At 41.4% G+C, this 17,787-nt stretch overlaps 2 protein-coding genes across 4 annotated transcripts in view; one reads left to right on the top strand and one right to left on the bottom strand.

Annotated features, from left to right (window-relative positions):
* Window positions 1–2,525: 2,525 nt before the first annotated feature.
* Window positions 2,526–4,986, bottom strand: adma (adrenomedullin a). The gene is made up of 4 exons (XM_034581402.1): window positions 4,870–4,986; window positions 4,170–4,274; window positions 3,939–4,064; window positions 2,526–3,800 (listed from the first exon to the last, which is right to left on the bottom strand). Exons 2-4 carry the CDS (start codon window positions 4,262–4,264, stop codon window positions 3,497–3,499), a joined length of 525 nt encoding a protein of 174 aa, XP_034437293.1. The 5' UTR covers window positions 4,265–4,274; window positions 4,870–4,986; the 3' UTR covers window positions 2,526–3,496.
* A 4,408-nt stretch (window positions 4,987–9,394) lies between these two features.
* sbf2 (SET binding factor 2) overlaps window positions 9,395–17,787 on the top strand; it is a 92,792-nt gene continuing 84,399 nt past the window's right edge. For 2 of the 3 annotated variants that reach the window (XM_034576622.1, XM_034576631.1), the window contains exon 1: window positions 9,412–9,567. In XM_034576622.1, coding sequence (XP_034432513.1) covers window positions 9,513–9,567 — 55 coding nt within the window. In that variant the 5' untranslated portion in view covers window positions 9,412–9,512. Of the gene's footprint in view, window positions 9,568–17,787 lie in introns of all 3 variants that reach the window. The other variant, XM_034576639.1, reaches the window with a different exon arrangement.

The following is a 17,787-nucleotide window of genomic DNA, read 5'->3' as shown; positions in this document are numbered from 1 at the left end:
ACCCCTGCTCTCTTGAACTTAAGTACAATACATTGACCTGGCCTCACTGCACCACTGAACAGCATGGAGTAAATGTCTGTGTTGTGTTTATGTTGCAATGAGACAAATGCTCAAACCTCATCATCAGTCTCTGGGCAGACTCTCACAGCCAGATCACTGCACTGTCTCTGAAACCCTTCCAGTGCAGAATGATCCGTCCTGCAGCACAGCATGAGGGAACTCCTCACTCTGCCATAGGACCCAGATTTACTGATGTAGTAATAAGCAGCAGGGGGCACACAGGCCCTGATTTAGCCTGACAGTGTTCGAGATTATAAAGCTAATCCTCTCAGCTCAGGTTATCAGGGTACTTTTAGAGTTGGCTTTAGAGGACTGACTCCTCGCCCTGGGCCTGTATCACTTTGATTGACAGCAGTGTTGTCGGGCTGATCGCTCATCTGCTTTCTCTCCTCTCCTCTCCTCTCCTCTCCTCTCCTCTCCTCTCCTGTCCTTTGTAGTGCCAGTGACACAGTATCAATGACCAGTGCCACATAGTGTAAATAGGGGATCTTATTAATATCTGGGTTGGTTATTTTAAAATAATATTTTCTGAACCCAACAGTGAATAGAATAAGACTTGATGCTTTGTATGCAGTGAGTCCTGCAAACTGGGTATTATTGTTTACCAGTTGACCTACACGGATCTGTTTCTTGTGGTCATCATCACATCACTGGCGTCCCTCGCTGATTGGCTTACTGAAGGAGTGACATGTTCACACAGTCAGAGTAGAGTCTATTCTTAGATAACTCTTACTGTGATAAGAAACACTGTAAATGTTCTTTTTTTCACTGTCACTGTTTTGCATAGAAACTCATTCAAAATATAGAAATACAAGTAACTTAACCAGCCACCAGGTGGCATATTCGGTTCGTTTTAGTTTCTTCACAGTGTTTGTGAATTGCCTGATGTCATTCAGTCATTTGTTGGACAGGTGTTGTGTTGTTGACATAGCTACTGTACATTGTGCTGATTTCATTTAGCCGTAAGCTTCTTCAGGAATAGATAAAAAGAAATGCAAATAAAGTGATATTGTAAGCATAGATTCATTGGTGCAAAAGTAAAGAGGACGAATATCCTGCTTTTATATGTATGTTGCACATCACTTATTTTACTTTATTGGGATGAAATTGTTGTTTTTGAGTAAGTTGACAGTTTTGTATGATTTACTCAGCTAATATGATATATATTATTTAAGGTATAGTCATAGTTCTCAACCATTTCTGTTCCCACTTGATTTGAATTCAATTGTCTGGTCTTATTGACCAAAAACCAAGAGATACCAAAAATCACCAATTTTGGTTTAACTCATCTGCCTTCACTATGAATAAGAGCATAGTAAGAGCAACTTAGTTTCTATGTAACCTGTTCACAATCAAATGAGGAAGTTTTCTGTGATTGGCTTTTCCAGTGAAGTAAAACAAAAGCAGAACCTGTCTCAGCCTATGTTTCTAGTGGCTAATAATCAGACTTTAAAGAGTTGTGAAGAGCTATAGGTCCTTTAAAATAATCTCCGTTTTTTCAGTCATAGGCAATGCTTTCATTTCCCCCCCGATTTATTTATATGTGGTTACTTAGTTGCTTCCAAGAAAAGCTGGGAGTCACGCTAGTGGCAATGAAACTCTTTCTCTAAGTATCCATTCAGTGTGACTTCATACCATTCAGTGAATTCCTGACTTGATCTATTGTAGTAAAACTGTACATGTGATACAGTGAATGCTGCACTGTGAAATTTTATAGCAGAGAATGTGCAAAGCTGGAGGATGAGGTGCCACGTTCTCAACATCTGGACGATCCGCAGTGGGTCCGCGTGGTCCATCTCTCTGTGAAGTGATCACGCCACATTCTCCCTGCTACGACCTTTCCTACTGGCAAGTGCACATGTTGACCCTTTGCATTCTGGGACTGGTCTGAATAAAAAGAGGAGAGCCAAAAAAGAAATCTCTGATGTCTACATATATGTGTGTCTCGGCTCTGTGAAACAAGGGGCGATAATGTGTCAAGTGAAAGACATCTGCAGCCTCTCAGCGCTGCTCAGTCTCGGGGGTCTGCGTGAATGTGAAGGTCAGAGCTTCGTTTGGAACGGTTCTTGCGATGCACTCGCAGGAATGTTGGACCGGAACCCCCTGCATCGGCCTTCTCATGTCCCAATCATCTAGCATTGAACACAGATGGAGCTAAAGCCTCAGCCTCCTCTGATGGCTTTAGGGCTGCTCTGTGGTGCGGGGTGAGCCAACAAATATGAGCTTAGCCAAGCAGGAATGTTGCCTGGCACCCTGTCTGCCCTTTTTTTTTTTTATGTTGTTGATGGGACAAGGGGGGGCGTCATAACTAGGGGAATGTAGCGAGAGGAGGGGAGGCTCTAATGAGACCCTATAATCACTTAACAGAGACCAGGTGCTCTGTGTCTGTGCAGCTCCGCTCTCCAGACAATAGAATGTCACTTTCAGTTTACAAGAGCCACGAGCAAAGGTCCGGACAAGGTCTAGATTTTGTATGCAAAAAGTTTATTGAATGACAACGTTATTGCTTTGACACAAATAAAATAGAACACATTTACAAATATATATATATATATATATAAAAAGATTTCCTATTACCACAGTTTGCAAAAGAATAATGACACATAGCTACAATGCCCATATATATTTCTTCCTGTACAAAAATAGTTCTATCCGCATAAGTACTTTAATGTAACCTCGATATAATATTTTAAATAAAGGAATTCATATATACATATACCTGCAATAAAAACAAATATAGATTGCACGTGTTTTTGTACAAACAATAACAATTTCAAGTATATTTCAATCCATCACGGACTGGCACATATATCTCACAGAATCTAAGGCATTTTCCATTATACAGTGTCCAAAACTTGATATAAACCGATAGCTTCAGAGCTATTCCGGTTTGGCATATTGTGATGAAGATGTCTTTTCCTGATGATTCATTTGACCCTAAGTCCAAATGGAAAAGTGCAGACAAGAACTGACAGTCTGACAGTTTGGAACATGTTGGTTTAATCCTTAGAGGATAGCACTTATACAAGTCCTGGCCTTGAGGAATAAGTGTGTAAAGTCCCAGAATGTTAGAAGAGAGTTCCCTCTTTAAGCCAGAGGATGTGGGTGCACTTTGTCAGGTATCAGCACTCTTCCTTCCCCTCTGCCAAGCAGAGAGCAGCACCTGTAGTTTTCTCCACGCTGTGCCATCCAGTGTCTGTAAGCTCGCTGCAGCTGTTTGCACGCTCTACATCGCTGAGCTGCGAGGCTCAGCCCTGAGAGGAACTCAGTGCAGCCAGTCTTTGCTCGGACTCAGTCCTCATGCCTGGAAAAAATGTGCTGGAGAATACTTGGCAAGAGTCTGAGGCATTTCGAGAATTTTAGAACAGAGCAGAGAGGACACTGGCTCTCTGCTACTCCCTTGCTTGTGTTCCCAACTCCTCTTGCAAGGTCCCGCTCATGTCCGTTTGAGAAGAGCCATAAGCTTGTGAACCTGCGAGTCAGTTATTCTCCACTGGGGCCTCAGCCTGTCCTGCTCTTGCCTCTGTGAGAAGATCTGCGCTGGGAGAGATCGACGCCTGCGGCCGTATCCCTGTGGGCTGATCTTGTCAACAGGGGCACTCCCGATCTTCAACTTGTTGTTGAGCTGGTGCAGGCGGTGGGCCAGGTCGTGCACTGTGCAGGTGCCCAGTGAACAGCCTTGTCTTCTTGACTGGCCGGATGAGTTTTTCGACCTCTTGGTTCGGACACTGATGTCAGTGCTGGAGGACAGAGGAAGAGACAAGAGGACGTTAATCTCTGCTGTTCATTCCTGAGATGTGCATTAAACATTGAGAAAACATTTAAATGACAAAAAGGCTGTTTGTAGATTTTCAGGAGGGCATTGGTTTGTGTCTCACCTGGAATGTGGCAGCAAGGTATCCCTGATATCTTCTGTTCTGACTAAGTGCTCAGCCTCTGCTGACTTCTCCACTGATACACTGTCCAGATCCCGTCTCAGTCGGCTCTCCAGCCATATGCTTAGCCTGGAAGAGGAGGAAAAACAATCAGTCTCAGGTCGATAATCCAGCAGACCGGTATCACATCTTGTATCACATGAAAACATATTTCATACTGAATGAATGACTCACCTTTTTTTCAACTGTGAATTCTCTTCAAGTTCCACACAGTGTGCTATTGTCGCCAGAAGGCAGCAATAGAGGAAGGACTGGAAGATGAATTTCATTTTTTTTCCTATGGAGACAAGAGAAAACATTTTTCGGTTAATTATCTTTGCAATCAATTAATATTTAACTGCATGAATTTCCTACTGTCCCCCTGTGCATGTACAACTCGCTCATACAGTTGTCCCTCAAGTGCCACACTGAGATACTTGCTTACACAAGAGTCCAAAAGCCAAGTTATTTGCACTTATCATTCATTTATTTAAAAAGTTAAGCTAAGGTCAGCTTTTGCTTGGTTAAGTAAACCTACAACTATGCTTTGGGCCTCTGGCCAACAGCGCGAAGGACACTGTCTACCAATGAGGGGTTCAAAATAGGCTCTGCTCACAAGTTCAACAGAACCTGAAATGCCGTTCAACTCACCCACTGCATTAAACAGAACAAAACAAAAATAAACAATACATGGTGAACCGGCTCTGTTGGATGCTTTGAGGACAATTCCTTTACAGTCGCACAAATTAGGAGCTGTACTACTTATATAAGCAGACAGATAACCTGTCCTTGTCCCTACACTTGTGCCCTGACCTCATAAAAGCAAGGATAAAGCCATCAGCTCTGTGCAGAGCAAATCACAAATAAAATCTCCTTTAGAAGAAAGTGCTCGTACCTGCAGTTCCTCTGTCAGTTGAATGGGGAAAGCTCTCCTTGTAGAATCAGCTGTAAAAAGTACTCCACAGGTTTCTTGCAATTGCCTCTGGTTCTGTTCTGTAAGGCAGCTGTGTCACTCTGCTAATAGTTCCTACACACCAGGCTGGGAGCCTTTATACAGGAGGTGGGAGGGGCTCGCTGACTGACACACACTCTCTCATCCTTCCCCCCCCCCCCCCCCCACCCAACCCTATCCACTAAATTACCGCGGCTGCTGCTGCTGCTGCTCGTGTGGGGCAACAACGCAACTCAGGGAAACCCCTCAGAAGGAAAATCGGTTTAAAAAAGTAAAGAATACGTTTTAGTATAATTGCAATGAAGTCATTTGTCCAGTTTTGAAACATCCCCTTTGTCACAGCTCATTGAAGATGATGCAAGAACAGCTTAGAATTATCATAAAATGTACTTCAGGGTGTTTTTTATGTTTTTTTTAATGTCTTTAATGGCAAAATATCAACAGCCATCAGTTACATAAATCCAAAACTTCATTCCCCTGTACCAGTGAGTGTACAGTATGCTCATGCATGGCTGCCTTCTATAGGTGCCATTAGAAATCTAAATAATCGCAGGAGAAAAGGCTCAAACATTGATCTTGTTATGTTTGAACGGTAAGGTCAGCTTTGTATTGTTCTTCTTTGTTAACTTTCCTTTCACTCCAAGTGTATAGAGTCAAATTTAAGGAATGTTTTCTCCAGTCTGCTTTTCAGGGGCACTCCCTGACACAGTGAACGTCCATGTCAGCTTCAAGAAGTACACCGCATGATGAATTTGAGATTTGGAAAGAAACGAGCATTGAGTAACTGATTAAATATAGTAAGTATGCAAGACTGTAAACACAATATACTGACTGTATTTCTTAGTACAAGGCAAATATTTGACTCGGGGCTCAGCTTACTTTATTTTTATATTTGGATAAATGAGAAGTGGAATTTTACAAGGATCCATAAATAAAGCAGGAGACAGTAAATTAACTGGAGCAATAATGTGGATTAAAAAGTGAAGGATATTGGCTGCTGGTTTGTTGCTGTAAAGGATTATAGGTAATATGTCTTCACTGAGGAATTCATACACGAGAATCTGTCAGGTGATAATGAGAGAGCCATCGAGTCTGCCCCGAAGAAAAAAAATCATCCCCTCACATATTAGATTTCACGAGACAGTCACTATAATGAGTCACTCCAAACCAGCTTGAGGTTTTACATGACAACACTATGAAGATATTCTATTCCACAGCATTAAAAACTGTTTATTCTGCAGGGCTCAAAACAACAGCTCTGTCAGTGGGGTCCATGAGGCAGATGTGGGTAACAAGCCCCGGGGGGTAAAGACACAAAGAAAAAGCCATCAGAAAAAACACGCTTGACGGGGGAAGCAATTTTTATTTATTGCAGCTTTTATCCTCCTGTCTAATTTAGTAGAGAGTTTGTTATTGTTACGATAAAATAATTTACACCCCAGAAAGACTGAGCACATAAACCCTCACACTCAGTATCTGAAATGTTGTAAATACCAGAGAAAAGCCATATGGTTTTATCAGTGTTGAAATCCCAGAGTCAAAATGTCCATGCTGTATTGAGTAAATTAGTAGTATTTTGCTGTAATGCTTTCACTTTTTGATTTTTGTTTCAGTTTCGTTGAAGAGGAAATACCATGGACTCTTTCCTCAGCATTTTCAGTTCACTTCACATGTGGCTTTCCATTCTGACATGTCTGCATCTTATGATTCTTATAATTGTTGTTTTTTTGTTGCTGTTCTTAGTTACTGAAACAAAACCTGCCTTAGTTTATTTATAGCTCTTCCGTCCTCATTCCACAAACAGTGTCATATTTAGAAGAAAAAAAACCATAAATGTCAAACACATGTGCTGTAAACCAGTGGATGTTTTGTAAGCACTTTATAATGATAATTGCCTCCAGCAGACAAGTAATGTCCTTTCCGGCGTTTACAACGAGAAATTGTGCAATCACGACAAACAAATTCTGCTCTTTCTTTTCGACTCCTTATATAGCAATATTTTGCTTGTCCTCCATGAAGTTACGATCATCGGATGACTGGCAGTTTTGGTACCACCTTCTACTGTCGTGTGTGCCAGGAAAAGGAGGGTGTGAACATCAGCGGTACAAATTGGATGATTCATATCTTTGATAAAGCTGTGATGAACCTCAAGAGGTTTGTCACCCTGAAATGTGTATTCTTCGATGTCCCACGACTTTTCCCCTTATCGCTGTGTGACAATGAACACTGCGTGCGCACACCATCTGTATTTTGACTTGGTTTAACTACTTGACCATCTCAGGAAAAGCAACAATTATGATAGAGAAAGAAGACAGAACTAAAACAACAACTAATACATGAGACATTAAAAAAGCGGGGTGAGCAGAGAGAAAAGCTGCAGCGGAGATCGCCTGTTGTTTTCCTGCTATTGTTGACAGTGGGACTGATTTGTGCGTTCCCCTCACACACATTAGCTTAAGTTCTGGTGCACATGTGCGATTCCCTGTGGCAGCTTTTCCTCTTCTCATAAATATTCAATGTTGTGCACAAACCAAATGAGTTTGCCCTGTGCCTCACATTTACTGTCAATGCCCAGCAGCCTTCAGCCTAACATAGAAGCTTAAAAACAACATAAATGCCTCTGAAAGCACCAAGAATGCTTTCCTCTTGCTTTGCTCACCACAAAACATGAAGCATTAAGTGAAATTGGGTTAAAAATTTGACCCATGGAGTAACCCCCCCCCCCTATCAGTTTAAGTCAGACAGCTTTTTCATATTAGGCAGTGATGAGGCCCTCAGGTCTTTGGGTTGAAGTAATGTTTTCGAAGATAACGAACATACTGGCTGCACACGTGACCAGTGGTTTCCTTTCAATTAAAAGCTGTTAAGCCCACAGATGAACGAATATTAGCTCCAGTGGAGTGTCCCACGAAACAAAAACTTTCCGATAAATCTGCACCCACCGAGCTTTTTATTAGGAACACCCGCCTGTTTATGCAACTAACCAATCATGTATAAACTGTGGCAGCAGTGTAATGCATTACACCATGCTGATGCACGTCAGGAGCTTCAGTTAATTTTCATATCAAACATGTGATCCCATGGTGACGTTGACCGTGGTGTGAGTGTTGGTGCCAGATGAGCTGGTTTGAGCATTTCTCAAACTGTTGATCTCTTAGGATTGAAAGGAAATAGACTACAATGGTGTAGAAAAAATGGTAATTAAATTAGCAAAATCCAGTGAACTGGAATTCTGTGGATGATTTGTAGCTGACGGAAAAGTTACAGTTACTCAGATAACCTCTGAAAAACACGCCTCAACGACATGTTGAACATTGAGGTGGATGACAACAGCATCAGATCAGGTTCCTGAAGCCTGTCAGCCAAGAACAGAGATGTGAGGCTGTGGACGCAGACTCACCAGCATTCTAGAGTTAAAGACTGGAAAACGTGGCCTGGTCTAATGACTCTAGATTTCTACAGAGGCTGCTGATGTTGGAGTCAGAATTCGACATCAACAGCATGGCTCGTTGACCCTAACCTGCCTTGTGTCAACTGTGCAGGCTGCTACTGCTGCTACTGGTGTAAGGAATGCTTGCTTGGCACACTTTGTACCCCATTATATCAATATCAATAAATCATGATTTGAATGGGTTACCATTTTTCCAATTCAGGGTCCTTTAATGGCTACTTCCAGCACGATAATGAACCATGTGACAAAGCAAAAGTCACAAACTGGTTTCTTGACCATGACAGTGAATTCAGTGAACTTCAGTGGCCTCCTCAGTCATCAGATATGAATTCAACACAACACTTGAGATGCAGCAGAACAGGAGATTGGCAACTTGAATGTGCAGTTAAAAAGAATCTGTAGAAATAATTTCATTTAATCATGTCAACGTGGAGCGGAACCGCAAAAGAACATTTCCAACCTCTTGTGGAATCAATGCCACAAAAACTGAGGCTGCTCTGGGAGCAAAGGGATGAACTACCCTAGCATTAGTTTGCCGTTCCTAATAAAGTGCTTGTATATTGTTATAACAAAAACAGTGGGTAGTAAGTTTAAGAGTAAGATCATATTATTTACCACAGTGATGCAAATAGTTTCAACACCATTTAAGATTGATTTATTTAACCTAATCCAGTGAATGCTATTCAGCAGCTGTTGACTTTTACTTTGGGAGCAGCTTTTTTTTAAATCGGGGTGTGTGGACCAATACAGGAGCCCTTAGAAATAATTAGGTCAAATCCCAAACTGGTATTATTTACCTTTTTTAATTGCAACAACAAGGTAATAATCACTGTTATGGTAACACGTTTCCTGCTGTGTTCCCTCTATAAATATAACCACCCCAGTTATAATAATGCACTGTATTATTTTGCGGTATGTTTGGCTGTCTCTGTTCTATCAAAGAGGAGGGGGCCTCGTGCTTTGGGGCCAGTGTTGGGACACAGTGCTGTATTTGTAAACTGGAGGGCCCACGCCCATGGATGTCTCCCGCTCCTGCACGCAGGCGCAGTGACACTCCTTCTGTCAAACATGGCTGTGCCTTGGAAGAAGGGAAAATGCTGAATTGTGTTGGTATATTTCGGGAAAAGCAGCAGACATGGCTAGATTGGCTGACTATTTCATTGTCGTGGGATACGATCACGAAAAAGCCGGTAAGTCTGGGCGGCGGGGCGACGCACAGATTGAGCTGCGAGGCTGAATTATTTGTGTCCAGGCCGACAGTGTGTGTGTGTGTATGTGTGTGTGATGTTGATGCTACATAGCTTTGCCTTTAGCTTCAGGTTAGCCACACAGCTACCAGGCGAGAGTGGGAACGTGTTCTCCTTTTATTTCCTCTCTTACTGGCCCGATGCTGGATGTGATCCGGTGGGCTTACGTGTTTACGCCCCACGAGAAGCCGCCACTGGATCTTTACGCACGACGCGCTTTGATATTTGACTTTGATCTAGCGAAACTTTTCATGGATTCAAAAGAAATGTGTCACATCCTGTCCCTGTTGATCGCGCTCCTGTCAGGTCCGGGGGCTGCTTTCACTGGCGGACAATCGCGTTCACTTTCTGAATGAAGCTCACATGTGATCACACACGATCAAGCTCCCTGATCATATTTGTTTTGCTGATACAATCGATGTTAGCAGTGGTGTCTGTAGGCGGTGTTTACATCCACGTTTGGTGTTTTTGTTGCGTAATGTTGGAAGCGGTGGTCCTGCACTGTCCTGCACGCTCCGCCTTGCATCTACGTTTACGCACCTCAGCAGCACTTGTCACTGATTTGTTGTGTTTTATTTGTTTTTGCCGGAAGAGAGCTCCACTTTTTTTTTTTTAAATGATGGGCGTAACGTTATACAGCTGCATGAGAGGCAGTCCTTCTTCCCGGACTGGTCTGTGCACTCCTCTCCTCTGCTCCCCTGCACTGGGACAGGAAGCTCCCCTTGCATGTGGAGCCTCAGGTCCAGCCTTGCATTCTTCCCATCCGTAACAGGGAACAGCTTTTGCAAGCATTTCTAAACACTTGATACATAACTGGATGAAAACCCCCTGGCACTCGCACGGACACAGAATGCTCACATTTCAAATTGTCCACATTGCACCGTTTTATTGTCACTCATCTTCCTGTGAGGATCCAGCCCCAGCAGGCAGCCCGGGGACTGCAAAAATAATATTCGGCTAATCTGCCATAAGGGAACAAAACTGAAGTTGCTTGCCTCATCTCAGTGGCGTCCGTCCAGCACCATGTGTGTCAAAGAGGGGCCAGAGCAGCTGAATCCTCTTAGTCGCCATAGCTCGCCATGCACAATAGGTAAACAGAGACTTTCATCAGCTCCAACTGACGAATGAATTTTTTCATGCTCCGAGGATAAAATGTTCCTGGCGTCGCACGAGGAGAGTCTGAATCGATTCACATTCAAGCCACAAGTGGACACAGGGACCACGACTTCAGTTCTTTCTCCACTGGTCACTGATGATGATGATGATGTTGATGATGATGGTGTCTGTGGAGAGAGCAAGCAATACAAAATCCAAAAGCCACCTCCCATTGTGGTTGATCGGGACACTTTGACCGGCTTATGATTCATCCTCATAAGCCTCTGTGAGGAAAGGAATGATCCCCCCCGCTCCTTATTAAATTGTATTTGTCTGCTTTCATTATGCTTTGCTCAGTGTAATGAAGCATATCGCATGTTGGTTTGGGTTACAGCCCTGCAGAGATGTCCTCGTTTGCGAATGGGACAGATTTTTCTCGGAAGGGGAATAAATATAAATATAAATTACTTTTTGATTAAGAATACAGAGGAAAACAAAGCAATGACTGTTTTCATTCCTCACGACTATTCAAAGGAGAGCCGCTACCCAGTGAGGCTTATATAGAGACCACTTTGGTTGCGTGCAGCACATCGTCTAGACAACAGATTTTGCCCAACCACCTCGCTTGTTAATTCAAACCAGGGGTCCCTTCCTACGTGGGTCATCACCAAGCCTCCTGCACCGGGCTGGCTTGTGCTCCACTGGCCTGACCCACTTCTCATTGTTAGATTACTATGGATGGATCAGTTGTAAATAATGCTAAGTATGCAATCTGTTGAGGTATAGGCTCAGATCCAATTTTGTAGTGATTCAGAATTACACTCTAAAACAAAACTAAACCAGTCTCTGAATTGACTGAATCTATAGCTTAAAATAAAACCCTCTAGTTTTGATTGCTAAGCATTGATGAGAATTGTTTGCATGAACCTGTGCAATAAGAAGAAGGCTTTGCTTTTAAAGTAGATCAAACCTGGTGTGTGGCTCCAGCCTTATTAGTCATCATGGTGGTGATGAAGCTTCTCTCTGGGTGACACAGGATGATGTGAAGGTAGGAACACAGGCAGAGCCAGTTCAGTTATCTTGAAAGATAAACGCTGAATTGTAAAGCTAGTCTCTAAAGTTAGCAAAACAAGTATGAAGTGCTATGTCGTAAAGATCCTTATTTGACTCTGTCTGGATTACGACCTTGCAACTGCAATGATCCAGTTTGACACTTTGCTTTTATTGTACTCTTTGCCCTTTTGGAAGGAATATAAATCCAGGTTCCGTGTCTCCAGCAAGAATATTTTCATTGCGAGACAGGTGACCTATTTAGAAAATATTTATTGGAAGTCACATAACGGATGGCCATTGTGCTTGCTGGAGCAAGTGATTTAATACAAACAGAAATTGGAAGTGGGGCAGCACTCTGGTTTATTGTTGGCCTTAAAACCCTATCACAGGTACGCTGTTTGTCATTTTAGTGCGTCAGATATGTGAAAAATAATGTGCAATGGTGAAAGTGATAAAAGGCAGATTCCTTCATCAGAAATCTGACCAGAGTCGGTTTCCCTGGGGAACAATGTCAGGAGCCACAAACCTTGGAAATATTTTCATGAATAATGTTGGAATGTGAAATTCCTGGTTCAGATGGAAGCAGACTGTGTTGAACCTGCTCTTCATTCTGTATTTTACGTTTGCAGTGGAACAACTTCTCTTTATTGGCAAGGGAACAGTTTGATGTGCTGTTCACCATAAATTCTAATTTGCCAAGTGAAAAAGAGGAATTTTTCCAGATGCTTTTTCTCAAACACTTTATTGGACGGATATCATCCGTCTTTATTGAATCAAACTGTTATTGAAATGTGTTTCACAGACACTGTGCCCGATCTCCATCATTGTGCGACACTATGGTCTGGACTTTCTGATCAGGACCTGGGGAATAGCTTATGTAACGTTGCACAATTCTGAAAAATAACTTCCAAATGACCAAGAGCAAAATACTTCCATCTGTTGATATCTTTTGACTTGGTGATATTGCCGTGTGAGATAAGATGTGTATCTGTGAAGATGCAATGCAACCTTCAAATGTTGAGTTGTTTCTTTATCAGCCAGTACTTTAATTCATAAATTCCTTTTAAAGGGCTGGGCAATAAAACTATAGTTATCGAAATATTATTGATACCCACAGCAATAAAACAAAAGTTGAGCATATATTTATATAGTGCTTGTGTTGTTTGAAAGCATGGTGAGGAGGTATAATAAATAATTATCTAGTCTGTTATTTCATCTTGATGGTTTTCTCTCTAAACTCTGTTATTAGAACATTTCTTGCCAGATGTGAACATATTATGGTCTAGATTTGACGTAATAGATATGAAGTAAACATTGTGTGGATTCACTGGCGTTGGAGTGCATCTCTTCCGACAGCTGGTGATGTTGACTCCAAAAATGCCAGATCTTGAAGTGCTGCCATGTGTTGTGCCTGTTTTTCCAAATCGTTATTCAAGTGAAGTCAGGCCGTGTAGTTTGTTTTATCAGTAGTAACATAAACACATGATTGTCTGCTCAGTGCTTATGGTATATTCTTTGGTATAGTTTGTTGTAACATTTACAAAGTTGTTGCAAGTAATCATGTATGTCAAAATGAGCAGTTTGCGATTCAGGCTTAGGTGCATCTGGTATCTTCTGCAAAAAAAAAGGACTTAAGTGGTGAACAGAAAGAAAAGAACTGAAATCAAATTAAATTAAGTCACACACAAAATTAAAACAAAGTCCATGTCAAACATTCATAAAATGTCTTCACAGACAGTCATAAAAGCTTTGCATTTAGAGCATGATATGAAGTGGACATACAGGATAGTAACATATTAATAACTGGACTATAAATCCAAATTCTTCAGAACATATCTTTATCTTTTTATTTTTACACTTGGTTGCTGATTGAGATGATCTTGATCTTGGGAAGCCACACTTGTAATATCTACCATTTTAGTCAGTATTCAAGTAGAGAGCAATTGATTTACATTGTCTTCTGTGGGTGATTATAGATGCTGCGTTCACTTAGCTATGTCTTCATATGCATAATAAATAACAGTGGTTAGCACTGTAAATAATAATCAGACAGTAACAGCAGCAGTAACAAACTATTATTATTTCATCACCAACAGGCTGGTTGCGGTCAACGGGTACATTTAGTTTCTCAGGCTTAATGACTTGATGGCTTAAAATTGTTTTGCTTTTTTTTTACATCTTAGATTTGCTGCCTCCATTGATTGTCTTCTTGTCAACGCCACATCTGGCTGCTTTTTGGTTGGATTTAAACTTTTCGGTGAGAGGCCTCCTCACCACAATGGAGGAGTTCCTTCCTCTGTTGTAGAGTTTAAAGCTGATATGTGGGGGAAACTCCACTGGCCTCTGTTACTCTTAAGTCAGTCTGTTGATAAGGTGTGACACAGTTAGAGCTTTGTGTTTCCTGTGGTCATGCAAATGATGATAAAGTTCATGTCAGGAAATGTTGTAGGCATGACATTTTAAATACATAAACTCATTGTACAGATTGTTTTGTCCAAATATCTGAGTCAGATAATGTGGACCTTCTGCAGAACGTTTCCTGCCAGCCCCCGAATAAAGTGTCAAAAAATTGTCCATGTGAGCCCATGTGAGAAGACAGCAGGAAAATGTCCTGAAAATTGAGTGGCTGTGTTGATGATGTTTCTATCAAGCAACTGATGCAAAACTGAAAAAAAAAAATTAATACAAATAACTATATGCCATATGCTGAGGTGACGCAGACAAAGTTGTCAACTTGGAAAGACAATGAGATTGAAGAGCTTTTGACAATCAAGGCCTGTGCAGGTGTCAATGTGCTGTAAACAAAATACGTGATTTGGTGGAAGTTATACGTTATGTTCTGCCTCTTGAATACTTAGACGCCACCCTTTGCCTGAATGTTCGGAACATTTTCCCGTTGTTGTGAACATGTCTGCTGTTGGGTTCTTCATAGTTGGAAGGGGAACTATGCTTGTGTATGGACCCAATATTTTGGACATTTTCTGCAGTTTATGTCTGAAAACGGCTTGATAAGTGCTAAATTTGTTCAATAGGACAAAGGAAGTGCACCACAAAGTGCTAGTAAGGGTGTTAGAGGTTTTTGGAGAGGATATGCTCTTGGAAGAGATGAGTCTTCAAGAGGTTCTTGAAGATAGTGAGGGACTCCCGGTCTCTCATAGCATTTTACAGCATAGGAAAAAGAGATGAGAACAGTCTGGACTCTGGTTACCTTGTGTGCAGGCATGGCAATGCCAGACATCGTTCCTTGGAGGAACAGAGTGGCCGTAAAAGAGCATAAGGCAGTGCTTGAGATTTAAAGATTAAATAAAAATTTGACGGATGAAATAGGATGTTGGAATACAGTTTGGGAAAAAACCAAATCTCTATAAAAAATGTGGTAATCCCTTTCTCTAAACCAAGTCAACCACTTCTTCAAATAAAAGAATTACTCGCCCAAATATTTTCCAACAGACCATAGAGCTGCATAAGTCAGTGTTTCCTATAAATCAAGAGGTTTGCCTGAATCTTGGGATATTAGACTAACATGGGTCCCATCATGACTTCCTACGTTTTGTTCTTTTTTGTGTCTCATCTTCCTCCCTCTCTTTCCTCCCCTGCTCTCTTTGCCTGACTAACAGTCTAACTTAGTGGGTTGTGGGAAGCGAGGCTCTCCCACTGTGTGAAAGAAGTGCCAGCACGTTGCCGCAACCACAGAAAAGTGTACACCATTAGCGGTCGTCATGTTTTTTTTTTGTCAGCCATAAAGTGTGTACATATGCTCAGGTTGCACTCTAGTAGTTACTGAAAGGAAAGAGATCCAGGATAAGCACTAAGCTCGCCAGCTTGGACCTAAGCGTGAAAGGAGAGATACCCCCATTAAACTAACTGCCTGCCTGGGCGAGTCACCAAGGTGTTGGATGTTTTTTTTTTTTCTATGGTGGGCCGACACAGAGAAATGTTATTTGCAAAAACAATATTAAGATACTAGCAATAAGCCATCGTATAACTACAGACTCTCTTAGTTAGTGTTCATTGCTACAGTATATTAAGCTCGGCTCATTTCCCAGCGCTAAATACAAATTGATCAATTTTAATTGGTGTGTTTTGAACTGCGTACTTGCTTGTAAGTTATGTTAAAGTTACCTTGTGTGAACTTAACATTTGCATGAAGAGATGTTAGCTGAAACTATAAAGCTAAATTAAACACTAATTGTTTCCCCTTTATTGCCTCATCAAGGCAATTAAGGTTTGTTTCATCACAAAGTAATTCCAAATCGTTTGACATAAATTTTCCGGGCATGGACTTTTGCTAACGTGTTGCTCTTTGAACAGGTTGGCATGAGTTGGATGTGTTGGCTCCTTGGTCTGCGTAGGTTTTACAGACAGGCTTTGTGGTGCCTGTGGGCTTGCCCTGAATTGTGGCTTTGTAAGAGATATAGTGCCAAATATTTTCACTTTGTGCACCTGGTATTCTGACAAGTGGGTCGACAAGAGCGCTTGTATTAGCAGGCTATTGTTTTATTACTATCAAAGCTGCAGCGTACATGTGAGAAAAAATAACATTGGCACGCTCCATATGCCTGCAGGGAGTGGAAATAAAGCACTGCATATACACACTGCCCCGTTGTCGCCCATCAAATCAGCTCTTTTTAAACCCCTCTCATTCTGAAGGTACCGGCACAAATAACATATGGTATAGTAACAGCAGGGTTTTACAATAGTTTTCTAGCATTGGTTTAAATGTGAATCATTAGTCTGAGGAATGTCTAACCTATTGATTTCTATGGAAAACAATGTTGCATATTTGTGGCTATCAGCAGAGGGGATACTGAAGAAACTGAATACCATGTATGCTGTATTTTGATTTTTGAAGGTCCTCATGTGGCATTTTTTTCCAGTTATTTTTTAACAAACATTTACCAACATCTACCAACATTTAGACCCAGGCATGACCTAAGGACTCTCTATCTATGTCTACCACATATTTCCTGCAGTTTTTGGAGGTGAGGAAGTTTCCTGAATTAGATATTTATCAAAACATCAATTTGCTCATCTCTGATAACCTTCTGCCATGCAAACAAAACCACAGCCTATTTCTTTGCATATCATCCACATTAAATATTTAAAGTGGTTTAGTTTCCTGCCGATGGTCGCCTTTGAGACCAAATTTGTTTTTCCTAATCTAACCATTTAATCATCAAAATTGAAAAATCGTCTCTGATATAGATATTACACATCTGAATTCTGTCATACTCTACAGATCAGTTATAATTATGGTGTTTGAAACCCGTCTGTACTCAAGCTCAACAGCAGATTGAGGGACAAATACTATAAAGAATAAGGCAACATGACTGTGGTGATGGTGGTTTTCTGGGTTGTAGCCACATGTTCTGATGCACAAGCTGAAAAAGCTCTACATTTAACCCAAACACATTTTGATGTATTATGTCCAACAAAACCTACGTGATCCCATTGAGTCAGTCACGGATTCAGTGAGCGTCAATATCTTCATCCCTTGAAATGGCTTTGCGTAAAGTGGTTTTTGGGTGTATTTTCCCTGTAATCTCGGGTCTTGATATTTGTGTGGAGGAAAGTGAATAAGTGCTACCTGTGAATTGGTGCCAAAAATGGTCCACCTGTGTGCACGACTGGGCCAAAATCAGGTTACAGGCTGACGTGAATCTTGCGTAAACTGGCAGAGTCCACTGGTGGCCTTTCCATACAAGGTAAAATAAGCATTTGGCTGATTCAATCAACAGTAACAGCAGGGAGATAAATCAGGAAGATGGAGATTTCTTTTCCCCAAGAGGAGAAACATCTGCTCTAATCAAGAAAGACAAACAACTTTCCAACACGCAACTCGGTGATAATTTATTAGCTTCATTTAATCCGTCTAAGTGTTGAAGTCAGATATTAATGTGTGTCTGTGAGCTTGTTTTTATGTCCTACTGGGGACTTTGCACTGAATATGGTTAAAATGAGGTCCTGCTTTTTTAGGGTAGAAGAATTGGTTCTAGGTTTCTGGTTACTATTTCA

The sequence above is a fragment of the Hippoglossus hippoglossus genome, chromosome 3 (genome assembly GCF_009819705.1).
Source record: "Hippoglossus hippoglossus isolate fHipHip1 chromosome 3, fHipHip1.pri, whole genome shotgun sequence".
In the NCBI taxonomy this organism is placed as follows: Eukaryota; Metazoa; Chordata; class Actinopteri; order Pleuronectiformes; family Pleuronectidae; genus Hippoglossus; species Hippoglossus hippoglossus.
The sequence above is the reverse complement of the archived record's forward strand: the minus strand, read 5'-3'. Positions and strand labels throughout refer to the sequence as shown.

Bases quoted from the DNA above. Each gene is read 5' to 3' on its own strand.
- adma (XM_034581402.1), bottom strand. From the start codon at position 4,264: ATGAAATTCATCTTCCAGTCCTTCCTCTATTGCTGCCTTCTGGCGACA. The intron at 4,065-4,169 runs GTGAGTCATTCA...CTCCTCTTCCAG, and splicing joins AATTCACAGTTGAAAAAAAG to GCTAAGCATATGGCTGGAGA. The intron at 3,801-3,938 runs GTGAGACACAAA...TCTGTCCTCCAG, and splicing joins ACCTTGCTGCCACATTCCAG to CACTGACATCAGTGTCCGAA.